Source organism: Felis catus, chromosome A3 (genome assembly GCF_018350175.1).
Source record: "Felis catus isolate Fca126 chromosome A3, F.catus_Fca126_mat1.0, whole genome shotgun sequence".
Taxonomy (NCBI): domain Eukaryota; kingdom Metazoa; phylum Chordata; class Mammalia; order Carnivora; family Felidae; genus Felis; species Felis catus.
This window is the reverse complement of record NC_058370.1, coordinates 17,145,562-17,161,197: the sequence shown is the minus strand read 5'-3', so window position 1 is coordinate 17,161,197 and position 15,636 is coordinate 17,145,562. Positions and strand designations below refer to the sequence as shown.

The window sequence follows — 15,636 nt, the reverse complement described above, 5'->3', positions numbered from 1 at the left end:
ATTTGGGAAGGAGACGGGTTTCTTTCTTAGGAAGACAGCACCTCTCTCCCATACCTCTTACTGCCATAAAAATCTTCTAACATTCAACATCACGTGGTGGTTAAGAACCTGGACTCTGAAATGACATGACAACAAATATGACTGTGGCCAAGCCCTTGCACCTCCATAACACCAATTCCCTTATCTGATATATGCAATTGTTGTGTCTGCTTCGTGGCGATTTAATGAAGTCTTACAACCCCCTGAAAGGAATTCTCGTTGGAAATTTTGAAGAAAGGCTTTCCACCCAGGAATTTCAAGTAAGACCTAAATGTTTCCCCTAAGTGTGAATTCAGCACAGAACCTGGCACAAAGTAAAACAGAGAACAGAAAGTTGTGGCTAAAAACACGGATTCTAGCCCCAATTACTTGGGTTCAAGTCCTGGCTCTACCACTCACTAGCTGTATGACCTTCCTCATTTTTGATGATAATTGTACCCATATCATAGGACTGTTATGAAGATTCTACAAGTGACAATGAGTAAAGCCTTTGAAAAATGTCTGGCTCGTTGTAAGTATTTAAAGCATGCAATAATATTAGTGTTTGCTATTTGGTAGACATTTCCTTCTCCTGCACTGATTCCCCTAGTGTTCAGTTTGAATCCTTCCTGCTCTGCAGACATGCCCCAGTGCACTTATGATTCTCATAACTTTAGAATCTGTTTCCCTATTATTATTCCCCTATCATCCATCATTTCACCAAATTACTTGTCATCTCCTTGTATTTTCTGCTTTCCATTCAAACATGTGCCAAATGCTTCTCTCTTCTGTATACTCTTCAGGGTTTAGAAATCTTCATCCCAGGGGAGTTAAAATTCCTTCTGTCTTATTCTAATCCAGCCTGCTCTAATGGAGTTGCAGTTTGAAATGAACAATCCTGGCAACAGATTCTGTTTGTTTCATCTCTGAGACCTGGAGATCCCACACATATTCCTTTTGAACAAACTATGGATGGTGTTAAATAAGAAAACTAATTAATCAGCAAGGGGTAGATTTTTATAATACGTAACCTCTGGCAAAGATCTCAAATGATTTGATTGTCAGGGGAAAAAATTCAAAATCCTAACGTCAGACACTAGAACTCAAGCCCTTAAGAAACACAGACATCATCTGCTCATTTCGCAGATGGGAAAACTGGGCCCAGATTCACAGCACCTCTGAATACTGAAAAGACTGTGCAATATTATTCCTCTGTATTGAATGTGCCTTCTGTGGCCCCAAGCAAACCCAGGGACAGAGGCTGTCCTGTGGAAGAAACTCTGTTATTTCTCCATGGAAGTACCAAGAGAGAGAAGGGGGTGTTACAAGTGGAAGGATTCTGATACTTAATAAGGCCCCCTCCATCAGGGCCCCAATCACTCATGCTCAAATGTTTCCCTATATCTGGGACACAATTCTCTACTTCTTTCCTTCTAACCAGATGCAGGGGTCTTAGAATTCCCCACAGGAATCCTAATTACAGACTTTGAAAGAAAATGTTGCATTTAAAAAAAAAAGCATTCCGTATAGAAAATAATACCTAAATTTGTTTTGAAAGAGTGACTGAAGGAAGCAATACATATGTTTAAAATCTTTACCATATGCACTTTACTGACAAATCTTAAATTCCAAGCATATCACTTCTTTTAATGTTTGTTTATTTTGAGAAAGAGAGCGAGTGTGAGCTGGAGAAGGAAAGAGAGAGAGGGAGGGAGAAAGACAATCCCAAGCAGGCTCTGCACTGTCAACACAGAGCCTGATGTGGGGCTCGATCCCACAAACCATGAGATCATGACCTGAGCCAAAACCAAGAATCAGATGCTTAACCAAATGAGCCACCCAGGCGCCCCTGAGGGTATCACTTTTGAATGAGATAATTTAAATGCAGAAATATTACAAACAGAAGTGTAACTAACACCTTCTCTATCAAGAATTATCAACTAATTTTAACAAATTTACTTAAAGTATGTTCCCCTTTCCAAATGAAATAAAAAATTACAGATAAAGTCAAATGCCCTTCATCTACTATTCCAGCTCCTTTTCTCCCCATCTCTCTTCCACAGAGTAGAACTTTCCATGTTGCATTTTATACTAAAATAAACATACACAGATTATCACTATTTAATTGTTACATTTATAAAATCAGCTCTTTTTTCTTCCCACAGAAGAGGATGTAGCCTTGCAGATGCAGAGTTTGCTTCATGAACCAGAAAAGCCTAATAATATTTGCAAATATTCTTTAATAGATACTCATATTTTTAGTATAAGATCTTCCAAGGTGCTGATCGAAAAGGGCAGTGGTACAGCAAAAATTGGGCTGCTTCTGTGTATAAGTGGGATTCTACCAGGGTTAAAGATGTCACTAGCAACTATGCATCCCATTAGGGACCTAAGAAACCAGAAAAGGTCAGGCCAAGATATACTACATCTGCTTCCCCTCTGTATAGTCAACTCACTTCCACGATATCCTATATCTCTGCCTAAATAAATCAGGAACTTTTGGAAGTTTGGGACCACATACAAGGTCTCTGCCAAATAATCCATAATCCATGGGAAACTATGCCATTGGTGTCAGAAGTGGGACAGGCATGAAGATCTCACCATCATGACCAGATTTACTCAGAGATCAGAATGCCAAAGTAGGAAACAAGAAGTAAAACATGTCTCAAACATAAGAATTTTTGTGGAAGAGCTCAGTCCAGTGGGATTCATCCACTATTCCTCTGCCTCCAACCATTTTGACCTGACATATAATAAAAGATGGCTCAGGCATAATTCCTATAATCCTCTAGATGACCCAAAATCCTTCTAGGACTACAGATCTCCAAAGGGAGTTAAAACCCCAAAAGAAGGAAACATCTGAAGTTTAAGCCAGAACCTCTGGATCACAATTAGACATGTGAAAAGTAACATGGCATAGGGTAGGTACCAAGGACCCTGAACCTCCAGGTGGAACAGGTGGGCAGCAACTTTCTAGGGACAAATGATAGCTGCTGAGGATTTGGAGGTGAGAGGAAATGAGAAGGCAACTGAGAAATGCTTCAGTACTCACTAAGCCAATTCTCAGGTAAAACCAGTAACAATATGCTCTTGTACACAAGTGAACTTAAATGTATGCTAAATGTGTTATAGGTAAAGATAAAAAAGGTAAGAAAGCTGACTTCATCAACCTTCACTTAAAAAGTGACCAATAAGGAGAGCAGTCCTAGGTTAAACTAAAACTCGGCTTTAAAAAAAATTATGTGTACAAGAATCACATCTTGGAGCTCTGGCATTTGTTCAGGTTAATTGCACTCCTCCACCAAAAATGATGTTCAGAGGGTCAGGTTCCAGAAATAATGTTTTCCTTGGAGCACACATCCTCAGTGCAGAACACTTAAAAGACTTACTTTAGATGGGAAATTTGCATTGATAAGCATACCCCCCAAAAAAGTTTTTAGAGGGTCAGGTTCCAGAAATAATGTCCTCCTTGGAGCACACATTCCCAGTGCAGAAGACTTAAAAGACTTACTTTAGATGGGAAATTTGCATTGATAAGCATACCCCCCCCAAAAAAAAGTTTTTTGCACGTGTGTTTGAAGTGATGGCAGTAAGGTACCTGGGTGCGGCTAAGTGCTCGCATGTTTGAGTTGAGCATCACAGAAGTGAAAAGTGTAAGTATCCTCTTTCTCAGGAGGCTGCACAGTTCCTCGGTAAAACTAATTTAAATGGCCTCAAGACAATACAACCCAAGTATTAGAGAGCTGGCCTCTGCTTTGTTCCAGACAATTCTGTTTAGAGGAAGATAACGATCCAGAGCCAGCTGGGATAAAGGGAAGAGGCTGGCAATGCTCCCAGCTTCTGAATATAACTGATCAGTCCTCCTACCCCACCCCACCCCATGCCACCCTGCCCTATCACCTCACCCCACCCCACCCTATCCCTGGTTTGAGACAAGCTAGAATCTTAGTTTAAATCTTGGTTTCTCAAGTTTCTGAGCCAAAAACCACTCCCTCAACCCCAATACACACATTTCTGATAACAAAAGGTAAAAAAATAAAATGCAAAAGGTGAAGCGATGGTATATAGACAATAGTCAGCACAGGAGGGACTCATTGAATAAAAAAAAAAATACAGTTAAAACAGCAGAAGTCCTTGGGGCACCTGGGTGGCTTAGTTGGTTGGGCGTCCAACTTCAGCTCAGGTCATGATCTCACAACTCATGAGTTCGAGCCCCACATCAGGCTCTGCACTGACAGCTCAGAGCCTGGAGCCTGCTTTGAATTCTGTGTCTCCCTCTCTCTTTGCCCCTTCCCCACTCATGTTCTGCCTCTCTTTCTCTCTCTGTCAAAAATAAATAAACATTAAAAAAATGTTTAAGAAAAAAAAACAAAACAGCAGAAGGTCCGGATCTGGAAACAGGAGAGGGCAGATATGGAAATGGCTATAAAATCTACACTGGCACAGTGGAGTGGCACAGAGTCCTTGACCCGGTCCTGCAGGTACAGATGTGCAGGTCCCACATCAACACGTGCAACACGTGCAGCCCTGACCTAGACACCCAGGGAAAGTACGCCCCTACCTCCTCCACCTGGCACCCGACTTTGCACAGCCTGAGTCAGCAGGACTGCAGATGACAGTTAACATCTGAGACCCTACTCAAAAACCAAGACAGTGAAAGTGGAGGAGAAACAACTTCCCAAGAGAGACGGCGGGCAAACTCAAGGTGCCTTGGCTTCCTCCTTCCCCAGAGCCACCTCATGGAAATAAATCCAAGAGGGCAGGGGATTGGGACCATCACAAACTAGTGGCCCTCCTGCCTAAATACAAACAATGCCTCAACAGACACAATAGGGACCGTGGCTCCACCACTCCCACCCACCAAGCAAACAGGTAATATGTGAAATCAGGTAAATTCCTAGAGCAGGTCCTCACCAGGAAGTCCAACATCTGGCCAGCCCGTTGATTTTTGACAAAACCATTCTTTACTAGAAGATTTCATGGTTCCAAACCACCACTAGCCAGAAAAAAATGCTGTGACTGGGGGCACCCGGGTGGCTCAGTAGGTTGAGCATCCGACTTCAGCTCAGGTCATGATCTCACCATTCATGAGTTCAAGCTCCACATCACGCTCTGTGCTGACAGCTCAGAGCCTGGAGCCTGCTTCGGATTCTGTGTCTCCCTCTCTCTCTGCCCCTCTTCCCCCACCTTGCACTCAGTCTCTCTCTCTTTCTCAAAAATAAACATTAAAAAAAAATTTTTAAATACTATGACTGAATTTCTTCTAATGACCATACTATTACAACAGCAATCAAAACTTGGAGTACAGGCAGACATGTTTCGATCCATATATTTGTATATTTACATTAAATCTTTAGGTCACTGTAACATATTAAATTCTCGATGTTCCCCTGCTCACACTCTCTCTCTTGCTCTGAAAAATAAACATTAAGGGGCGCCTGGGTGGCTCAGTAGGTTAAGTGTCCGACTTCAGCTCAGGTCATGATCTCACAGTTTGTGGATTTGAGCCCCGCGTCAGGCTCTGTGCTGACAGCTCGGAGCCTGGAGCCTACTTCAGATTCTGTGTCTTCCTCTCTCTCTGTTCCTCCCCCACTCATGCTCTGTCTCCCTCTCTCCCCTTCAAAAATAAATAAAAACATTAAATAAATAAATAAATAAATAAACATTAAAAAACTAAAAAAAAATTAAGTTCTCGATGTTAGTTTTTTGTGACAATAAAAACCCTCTGGAAATGGGTTAAAAAAGTCTAAAATAAGTACCAATTTTTTTAAGTTTATTTATTTTGAGAGAGAGAGAGAAAGAACACACAAATGGGTAAGGGGCAGAGAAAGAGGGAGAGAGAGAATCCCAAGCAGGCTCCACACAGTCAGCACAGAGCCCAATGCAGGGCTCAAGCTCACAAACCACTAGATCATGACCTGAGCCAAAACCAAGAAGCAGACAGATGCTTAACTGACTGAGCCACCCAGATGCCTCTAAAATAAATACCAATTTTTAAAACTGGGATATCTAAAAGTAATAAAAATACTAACTTTCAGCTAAACTATAGCCCTTATTTATTGGTGTTTTTTATAAATTGGTTCTTGTGGAACCTAGAGAGTAGTGTGAAAGTTTTAGTCTCACAAAAACAGATAGTACTTCAACTTTTAGAGTAAAGTTTGAAACGGTTTCTGATGAGTCTTCGTATTATTTCATTTTTACTTTACTGACACTCCTAATTAACTTTTTTTTAAGATTCATACCAAGTCAATTCAGAGACAATAAATCTCTCTATTCAATGGCCTTTGTATTTTTTTATATTTATTTATTTATTTTGAGAGAGAGAGAGCACATGTACACATGCACGAGTGGGGGAGGGGCAGAGAGAGAGAGGGAGGGAGAGAACCCTAAGCAGGCTCCACGCTGTCAGTGCAGAGCCTGATGCAGGGCTCAATCGCACGAACCATGAGATCATGACCTGAGCCTACATCAAGAGTTGGACACTTAACCAACTGAGCCACCCAGGCACCCCTCAGAGGCCTTTAAAGAGCAAAGGCTTGACAATGAACTGACACTGATGCCTAAAATAATAAAAAGAATTAAAAGATTTGAACATAGTTACATTTTTATTGTCTTCCATGACACAAGGTTTCCTACACCTATCTATTTTTTGAGGTTCACGTAGTAGGCAGCTCCTGAAACAGCTCCCAATAATCCCCACTTCCTTCAAGTCCATATGTGATTCCCCCCTCCCTTGCAAGGAGGCTAGACCTAGTGACTTACATCTGACAGACAGAGGATGGCAACAGTGATGGATGTCACTTTCAAAACTGCATTATAAAAACTGACTTCCGTCTTGCTCACACTTTTTCCTGTCCTCTCAATTGGTCAGTGACAGATCTGGCCACCATGTTACGATGGGGGGACCCACATGGTAAGGAAGCCAGAGTAGCCTCTAGCCAACAGTTCCTGAGAACTGAGCACCTCACTCCGACAGCCCATGAGGAACTGAACCCTCCCACAACCATGTGAGGGAAGTGAGTCTGGAAGAAGATCCTTTTCCACTCCAGCTGAGTGGACTGCAGCCCCAGCCAACACCCTGTTTGCAGCCTGCTGAGAGATCCAAAGCCAGAGAACCCAGCTGTGCCACACCCAGATTCCTGAAGAAACGGTGGGGAAATAAAGCCACTAGGTTCGGGGATATAACTTGTTACCCAGCCATAGATAACTAACATAATTCCCTTAGGGTGAGACTGGGATTTCTTTCTTTTTTTCTTTTCACAAAGTTGGTACCCAAGAAACACTGACAGATGAGTTCATCTGGACCCAGGCACTTAGGGGCGAATTCCAAGATGCTTAAGAAAAAAAGCGGTGACATCAACTTCTAGGCTACACTCTAAGCACACAGCATGACAATGACAAAATTATTTTTAATTAGATTAATAGGTCCTCATGCTCAGATCGACCTTTAAAAAATCTAAGAGATAAGTGGTCATAAATGCATGCTGTTTAAAATATCTTTCTCTGGGGCGCCTGGGTGGCGCAGTCGGTTAAGCGTCCGACTTCAGCCAGGTCACGATCTCGCGGTCCGTGAGTTCGAGCCCCGCGTCGGGCTCTGGGCTGATGGCTCAGAGCCTGGAGCCTGTTTCCGATTCTGTGTCTCCCTCTCTCTCTGCCCCTCCCCCATTCATGCTCTGTCTCTCTCTGTCCCAAAAATAAATAAACGTTGAAAAAAAAATTTTTTTTTAAATAATAAAAATAAAAATAAAATATCTTTCTCTTTCTATCCCTAACATTACCACCAGTCCCTGTTTTATTCTATTCTCCTCCGGCATTCAAGTAAAACACCACAATGTGCATCTCAGATTCTGATATCTCCACAAAAAGGAACCACAATTCTTATAAAAAAGAAAGAAATAAACAACTGACTGCATGTTTAGGACAGAAAACTTAGAGGTGAGCCTGGAGATCCTTGTTGTCACAGAAAAATAAGGATGTTCTCAAAGACATCTGAAAGTATGAAGAATAAACTGGTTCAAAGGGGCTCCTTGGACCAACCTGTGACTAGTTGAGCAGCAAAACCAAAAGTCATAATTATGGTCAATTAGACCAAGTCTGGATCATCCAAGGGCACTCATTCCTGATGACCAAACATTAAGCTCTCTTTAAAAAGTTCTCCTCATGGGGCGCCTGGGTGGCTCAGTCGGTTAAGCGGCCGACTTCGGCTCAGGTCATGATCTCGCGGTCCATGAGTTCAAGCCCTGCGTCAGGCTCTGTGCTGACAGCTCAGAGCATGGAGCCTGTTTCAGATTCTGTGTCTCCCTCTCTCTGACCCTCCCTCATTCATGCTCTGTCTTTCTCTGTGTCAAAAATAAATAAACGTTAAAAAAAAATTTTTTTTTTTTAAAGTTCTCCTCGCTGACATGAATCTATTAATTCATGCTTGGCTCCAAAGAGACAGAGACATGACCCTTAAAGAATGCATATGCAACCACCCACCATGAGTTTTGGGAGGACCAAGAGAACTGGTTTTGTGATCTCAAGATCAGTTCCAGCACCACTGGGATAAAAGGGGACTAACGTAAAGTCAAGGTGATCCAAGAGGAAACATGCTCTTTAGGGTTCTGGGAAGCTGGAGCTGGGAATGTGGGTGACAAAACAGCTTCCTCCCTTGGAAGAGGACCGGCTTCATGAGGCTAAGTGAAGTTTGAAGTTAGTAATCATCTGTGAAGTTCTCCTGGGGTGTCGACAGAAGCACCCTATAAAGGCAGGAAAGAAACACAGGTATGGAGCTTTTTCTCACCCCTAGTGGCTGTTCACCCTGTCAGGAAGCTAACGGCCCAGAAAACATGCTGCATCTGTTCCTTTTACAGGAGAGCATCTCTTCTGTTAAATTTCTACATCCTTGGCTTAATGAGAAAGAAGAAAATGAATGGTCTATCCTCTCCTCAACCCCAATCCATACCCTACCAAAATACTCCACATACAAGCTATTCACATCTTTACTTTTAATAAGATTAGCACTCAAAACAAAAAAACAAAAAAACAAAAAAACAAAAAAAAGCTGTTTCTATAGTCACTACTCAACAATGAACAAAGCCACCTAATTGCTCAGATCCTTGTCTAAACTTCACAGTCTAAAACTTTTTCGTTTTTGCCAAATTGATGAAAGGGAAGACATGTTAGCTCATTGATTTAATTCAGTCTAAAGAGTCTAAAAGAGGGGCACCTGGGTGGCTCAGTCAGTTGAGTGTCTGACTTCGGCTCAGGTCATGATCTCACAGTTCATGGGTTCGAGCCCCGCATCAGGCTCTGCATTGACAGCTCAGAGCCTGGAGCCTGCTTCAGATTCTATGCCTCCTTCTCTCTCTGCCCCTCCCCCACTCATGCTTTGTCTCATTCTGTTTCTCAAAAATAAATAAATGTAAAAAAAAAGAGTCTAAAAGAGAAGAAAAAAACCAAAATAATGACTTGCAAATAACTCATACAAAAAACTATTTGTGGAGACTGGCAAGGGGTAACAACAATGCCATTTATTGGGTGCCCGTTTTGTGCCAGGCACCTAGCTTGACAATTTACAGGAGCTATCTCTGGCTCTTTGAAGCACTGTTGTGCCCAATTTACAGATGCAGAAATAAAGGTTCAGAATAGCGAAGTAACAACTCATCAAGTTTGCATCAAAAGCAGGGAGCCAGGATTTATAGAGTTACCAACGATCACCTCCTTCCAGTTTTCAAATCTTTCCATCACTCTAAAATATTCTCTCCTGCCCACATGCTATAAATCCCTGATCCCACTGCCAGCCCAGGCAACCACTCATCTGTTTTCTATCTGTATAGATTTGCCTTTTTTGAATATTCTTTTTTGGTTCTTTTGGGTGTTTTGTTTTGTTTTGTTTTGTCTTGTTTCGTTGAGGAGGGGAGAGGCAGAAAGAGAGGGAGAGAGAATCCCAAGCAGGTTCTGCGCTGTCAGCACAGAGACCAACAGAGGGTTCGATCTCACAAACCATGAGATCATGACCTGAGCCGAAATCAAGAGTCAGACACTTAACCAACTGAGCTACGGAGCCACCTTGAGATTTGCCTTTTCCAAATATTTCACGTAGTATACAGTCTTTTGCATCCGGCTCGTTTTGCCTAGCATGTTTTTTCAGGTTCATCCGTGTCATAACATATATCAATACTCCGTCCCTTTTTATTGCTAGTAGTATTCCAGTAGATGGGTTCCTAGTTGATGGACATTGGATTGTTCCCAGTTTGGGGTCTTGTATGAATTACACTGCTGTGAATATTCATGTGTGTATCTTTGTGTGGACGTATGTTTTCGTGTCTGTTGGGTATATTCCTAGAAGTGGACTCTCTGGATCCTATGGTATATGTGTATGTTTAACTTTTTAAAGAAACTGCCAAATGACATCACCATTTTTTATTCCCTCCAGCACCAAATAAAAATTTGAGGCTGAGTATTCAAGAAACTGGAAAGATTTCAGATCTGTGTTCTACTCATGCACCAGCGGCTGTGTGTGTGTGTGTGTGTGTGTGTGTGTGTGTGTGTGTGTGTGTGAAACATTCTTCAGCAGCCTGACTCCAATGTGCAAAAAATTAAGTCTGTAACACTGTGGACTTCGATTCCTTAGTTACCTTCAGTTTCTTAGTTACCCACCAGTCTGGCAGTGGATCTGGTAAGGCTTCTGAGCAGCTCTTGCCTATGTAGATAACCGTGGTAGGCCAAGTGGAATACCCAAAATTTGGATAAAACCGGCCAAATGATCACCATTCCTCAGTGGCTCCTCACCCTTTCACTATTCTGCCTTTGTGACACATTAATTTTCATTTTTCACGATTGACTTCCAGAGGGTTCCTTGGGATCTATGCCTAGCATACTCCCTAGGTCCCTCTGTATTGTCTTTAGAACGTGGCACTCTTACCAATAATAAGTGGCATTATCATCTTTATTTCCCCATCTCTCAGGCAAATAAGAGTGCCCAGCAAGACCACATCAAATGCTAAATCCTAGGACTCCAACTTGTCACCCTGACTCAAATGAACACAACACTAGCAATCACCCCTGCATCTGATTGTTATTAATCTATTAAAAAGAGAGCGTGCGCGAGCCATGGTTTTCTTCCTCTCCAAACCAACTGAATCCATTTTGCAAAATTTCATGGGACACTCTGTTTTCTAATATCTACGTGGTGTTGCCTCTTAGCCCCAATTCTGTAATGTGCTTGCAAATGCTATTACACTTGTCCGACATGGTTTGTTTTCAATAATCCCATAGCTTTTTTATTTCTTGGAATGCCGTGGACCTCCATATGTTTACTTATTCTCTGCTTGTTTATCAAGTGCACAAAGCATGCCCCACCCTCCCACTGCTCAAGAGTTCCACACACCTGATTTCTAGATTAGGTAAGACAAGGAAATGGAGCAGGGGACAGAGTCCTGAGGCAAGGAAGAATGTATGAAGGAGGGGGTAGGAAGGGAGAAAAGATATTTCCAAATACTCTCCTGTTACAATGTGTAGCCATCTGGGTTTTTATCAGTTCTCATTTAGAAGGTAAAATTGCTTAAAACTAAACATTCCCTATCTGAACTCTTGAATTGTCAAATGTATCTGTGTCAACTGTTTTGTACTAAATCACTTTCTGAAAGCAGTTGCAGGGAATCAAATCCACCCACATACCCCCCCCCAAAAAAAACACTAAAATCCATCACCAAAACCCAGCCATCTAATATTCCATTCATAACTGACCTTAACATCAATGCCCCCTTGACCTGGGTCCACACACCAATGCCAAGGCTAGTAATAGACAAGGCTCCCCTTTAGGCTAAAGCACTACTGTGCACCAGCCTACTTCTCACTCCGCATCCATCATCTTGTTTTAGTCTTCCCAGAATCCAGTGAGGCAGCTACAATTATCCTTACTTTACAGATGAGAACCTGGGCATCAGAGGAGGTAAATGACTTGCCCAGGCTGGCATAGCTGGAAAGACGCAGAGTGGGATTCACACACCAAAGCTCTTACTCATTTCTCTAAGTCAGGCTGCCTCCCTGAGTTAAACTCCCCAGGCCCCAACAGAGTTGCCGTCTCTTCATCATCATCAATAAATATTTATGAAGGACCCACCGCCTACACACCACCGCTCTTGTTTCCACAGCAACATGCTGTCAGAGAGTCATGGGAGTATCCTGTGCTTAAAGGAACAATGCTGTAATGTCCTGTGATCATGGCTCTGAAAGGTGACAGTTACACTACCACAGCGGACTCCGTCTCAGCCGGCAGCCAGGAGCTTGCAAGCGCTGTGCGAGGGATAAGCAAGAAGAAACTGAAGAGAGGAGAAAGGGAGTGGGTTTTTACCCAAGAAAACAGCCTGCTTTCATTGTGAATGTGTTTGTGATTGTTGCTGAAACAGAATCCAGGCCAGGTTTGCACATTAATTGTTCTTTTATTAGGAAAGAAATCAAGCAATCCAGGAGAGAAAATAAAATTTGACTGTACTGCTAACAGTTCCCCAGAGATAACTGGCAATGATTATCGAGTTAAATTACTACATCGCTAACAATTGCAATCTCAAGTCAGTCCCCTCTACGATCCATTGTCGCTCTCACTGTACAGACGCTGAAATCCTCTAGTAAATGGACTAATTATCCCCGTATCTGTTATAGTTGTTTCTCTCTTGCCCCATCCCAAATCATGTTTTGCCACACTCTCAACAGGCTGATTTCAAATGCTTTTTTTTTTTTTAAACTACCATTCCTTGCAATCATCATCCTGGCTCATGAAACACATCTTAGTAGGAAGAAGGAAACTGCCTTTTGATGACAGGCTCTTGCCACTGACTTTTAGACACCATGACCAACATGTTACAGCAAAACACATCATCCCAAATGTGTACTAGATACAAATTCAAATTGCTTTTAAGACTGGGAACTTTCAGATTAAAAAGGTATGAGGCACACACCACTGAGTTTTAAAATGTATTCTTTACCCAAACTTGCCAAAAGTTTTAAATAAGATACTTTAAAGCAAATCAAGATATTGTCGTATTTGTACTAGATCTGGATTCCAACAGTTTCAGCATTTAGAAATTAAGAGGATAAGTCCATTTTAAAAAATCAACATTTGCAGCATTCCTGCATCTACAAATGTAGATGTTCACGAAGAAACCTGGGGGGAAAAAATCGAATGTAAATGGTCTAAGACATTTGCATTAAACCAAAAAGGAGAGAAAAGATATCTACAGAAAATCCCCATTTTTACAACTGAATGAGGCTTTCTCCCACACAAGCTAATCCCACTCGTTCAAGGAGCCTCTAGCACAAACGCAGTCGCTTGCTAAGTATATGCCGTAGTAGGTTTGCAGAAGTCGCTCGGCTCAAGTAGAACCAAAAGAAACATATGGTGCCTTAACAGTAGATTTCTTCCCAAACTGTACTCCTGGACTGCTTTTCTTTCCCGAGTGTTCCAAAGAGCAAACAAAGAAAAGGTGCTGGCTCCTCACACTTCTCTAAATGTTTTAACAAAAGGCTGCTGAATAAACACATTACTCATTTAAAATTTGAAAAGAAGTTCTATTCCTGAGCTGACAGCAACTGGATTTGCATTTTAACAGTTGTGGGCGAGCGCCACCTGGCGGGGGGCACCGGAACCGGCGTGCTTTGTGCGTTGGACAGCTTCCCCAGGCCGGTACCGTTTCACCGCACGCTTCCCAAGAACGGCTGGACACCCGCGGCGGAATATTTTTGACACTGATTTTTTGCCGCGGGAACGTGAGTACTGTGAATGCGTGGCGGGCCCGCCAGGCCCTGGAGGAAAGTAAAAACTTAAATCACGAAGCACGCCCGGGGCTCCAGGACCGCCCCCAGCGTCTTCCTTTTCTCCCCTCCCCAGCACACCTAATGCAGACCCAGAGCGAGAAGAAGCAGGATTGCACACCCACCACCTTTAGAACGGTGCCGTGCCTGTCCCTCTTCCCTCACTGGCTAATCCTACCCACACACCTCAAAAGAAGTGTCCTAGTCACCCAACTTCCCAGCCACGGAAACGGGCTGTCCCCTTCGCAGAAGTCCCATACTGAGTTCCCATTTAGTAGGGAGCAAGAGAGACGCCAGTGCCTGTCCAACGGAGTGTCACTCCATTGCTTCCTAACCTCAAGTGCAACCTGCTTAAGGAGGCTACACTCCACCGCAGCTTTCTTTTTTTCTTTCTCTCTTTCCTTCTTCAAGACAATATACGGGCACCGCTGTTACTCGGCAATCCGAAACTCATCTTTTCCTACATCTCACTTGTTTATCTCAGCCTGTCCGCGTCATCTCAGCAACCTCCAGCTCAGTGTGGCCACATCAAATCAAATCGGGGCTAAAAACAAACAAACACAACAGGCAAACAAACTTCAAGGTGATTTTGAACGTGGAAGCATACCTGGCCAATCCCTCCCTTGTCTCCCTCCACCTGCCGCCCAGTCTTTGGGCGCCTGGGGCTGGAAGTTTGCCTGAGGCGGGCTTTGGCGACGAAGAAGACGCAGGATGGTCGTGGTCTCCCATGCATGCCAACCTATCTTTAGGGGCACCCCAGCCCCCCAACACTGAGAACCACCTCTGCTCACCTCCTTCCTACGGTCAAACCCAAATATGGGTCCCCCACCCCTAAACTTTTCAGGAGCCAACAGCCTCAAAGGTCGAAGCCACTCCGCTCCAAGGGCCTTAACTGGGGCGACCATCCACTCTGGCTGAAAACCACGGGCTACGGAGAAGGTCAGTGCCGCCCCAGTCGTTAACGCCCACACCCCCCACGGTGCCTTCAGCGGCTCGCTTAAGCCTTAGCTGAGGGGCGCGGCGTGTTTCGAGCAAGTCTGGAGCTGGCCGTCTCTCCCTGGAGACAAGAAAAGCCACCGCCCCGGCAGCCGCGGCCTGCTGGCGACCGGTGCTCCCCCACGAAAAGCGCGCGCTGCCCCCCAGAAGCTGCGGGGAGCGAACGCTCCACCCCGGGCGCCGGTGCCGCTTCTCGTCCCGCCGCCCCAAACACTCCAGTGACAGATTCCGACAAGTGGGAGGCAGCAAGTGGAGACGTTCGCAACAACCGCGAAAGTTACTCCAGCCCGGGGGCCCGCAGCAAAGTCGGGCGGGGAACTCCGCCAAACGCGGGCTGCCGGGAGGGGGGACGCGCGGGCCCGGGCGCGCAGGGACGCGGCTGCCCGCGCCGGCGACGGGGACCCGGCTCCGGCCCCCGGGACGCGCCCCCCGCCAGCCCGCACAACTTTCTCCCCCGAGGGCCCCGCGGCGGCCTCGGGCGCGCCGGGGAGCGAGCGGGGCCCGGCGGGCGTACTCACCTGCGGCGCTCTGTGCCCCGGCGCCGGGCAGCGAAGGCAGCTGCAGCCGCAGGAGCAGGCTGAGGGCGAGCGCGGCGAGGCTCGCCATCCGGGCGGCGGCGGGCGGCTCAGCCCCTTCCCGCGGGGGCCGGGGCCGGGGCCGGGACTCGGGCGGGCGCGGGGCGGCCCCGCATCGCCGGCGCGGCCGCACGCAGGGGCTCCGCGGCGCTCCCGGAGCCGGCGCCGCTGCGCTCGGAGCCGAGGCGCGGCGCGAACTGAGGCGGGCGGCTGGGCGGGGGCGGGACGCGGGGGGCGGGGGCGGGGGGCGGCG

General features: G+C 45.0%; 1 protein-coding gene across 14 annotated transcripts in view; it reads right to left on the bottom strand.

Annotated features, from left to right (window-relative positions):
* Nucleotides 1–15,559, bottom strand: part of PTPRT (protein tyrosine phosphatase receptor type T) — a 1,064,810-nt gene extending 1,049,251 nt beyond the window's left edge. For all 14 annotated transcript variants that reach the window (XM_023251232.2, XM_023251237.2, XM_023251233.2 and 11 more), the window contains exon 1: nt 15,327–15,559. In XM_023251232.2, coding sequence (XP_023107000.1) covers nt 15,327–15,414 — 88 coding nt within the window. In that variant the 5' untranslated portion in view covers nt 15,415–15,559. The remainder of the gene's footprint in view (nt 1–15,326) is intronic.
* Nucleotides 15,560–15,636: the final 77 nt, after the last annotated feature.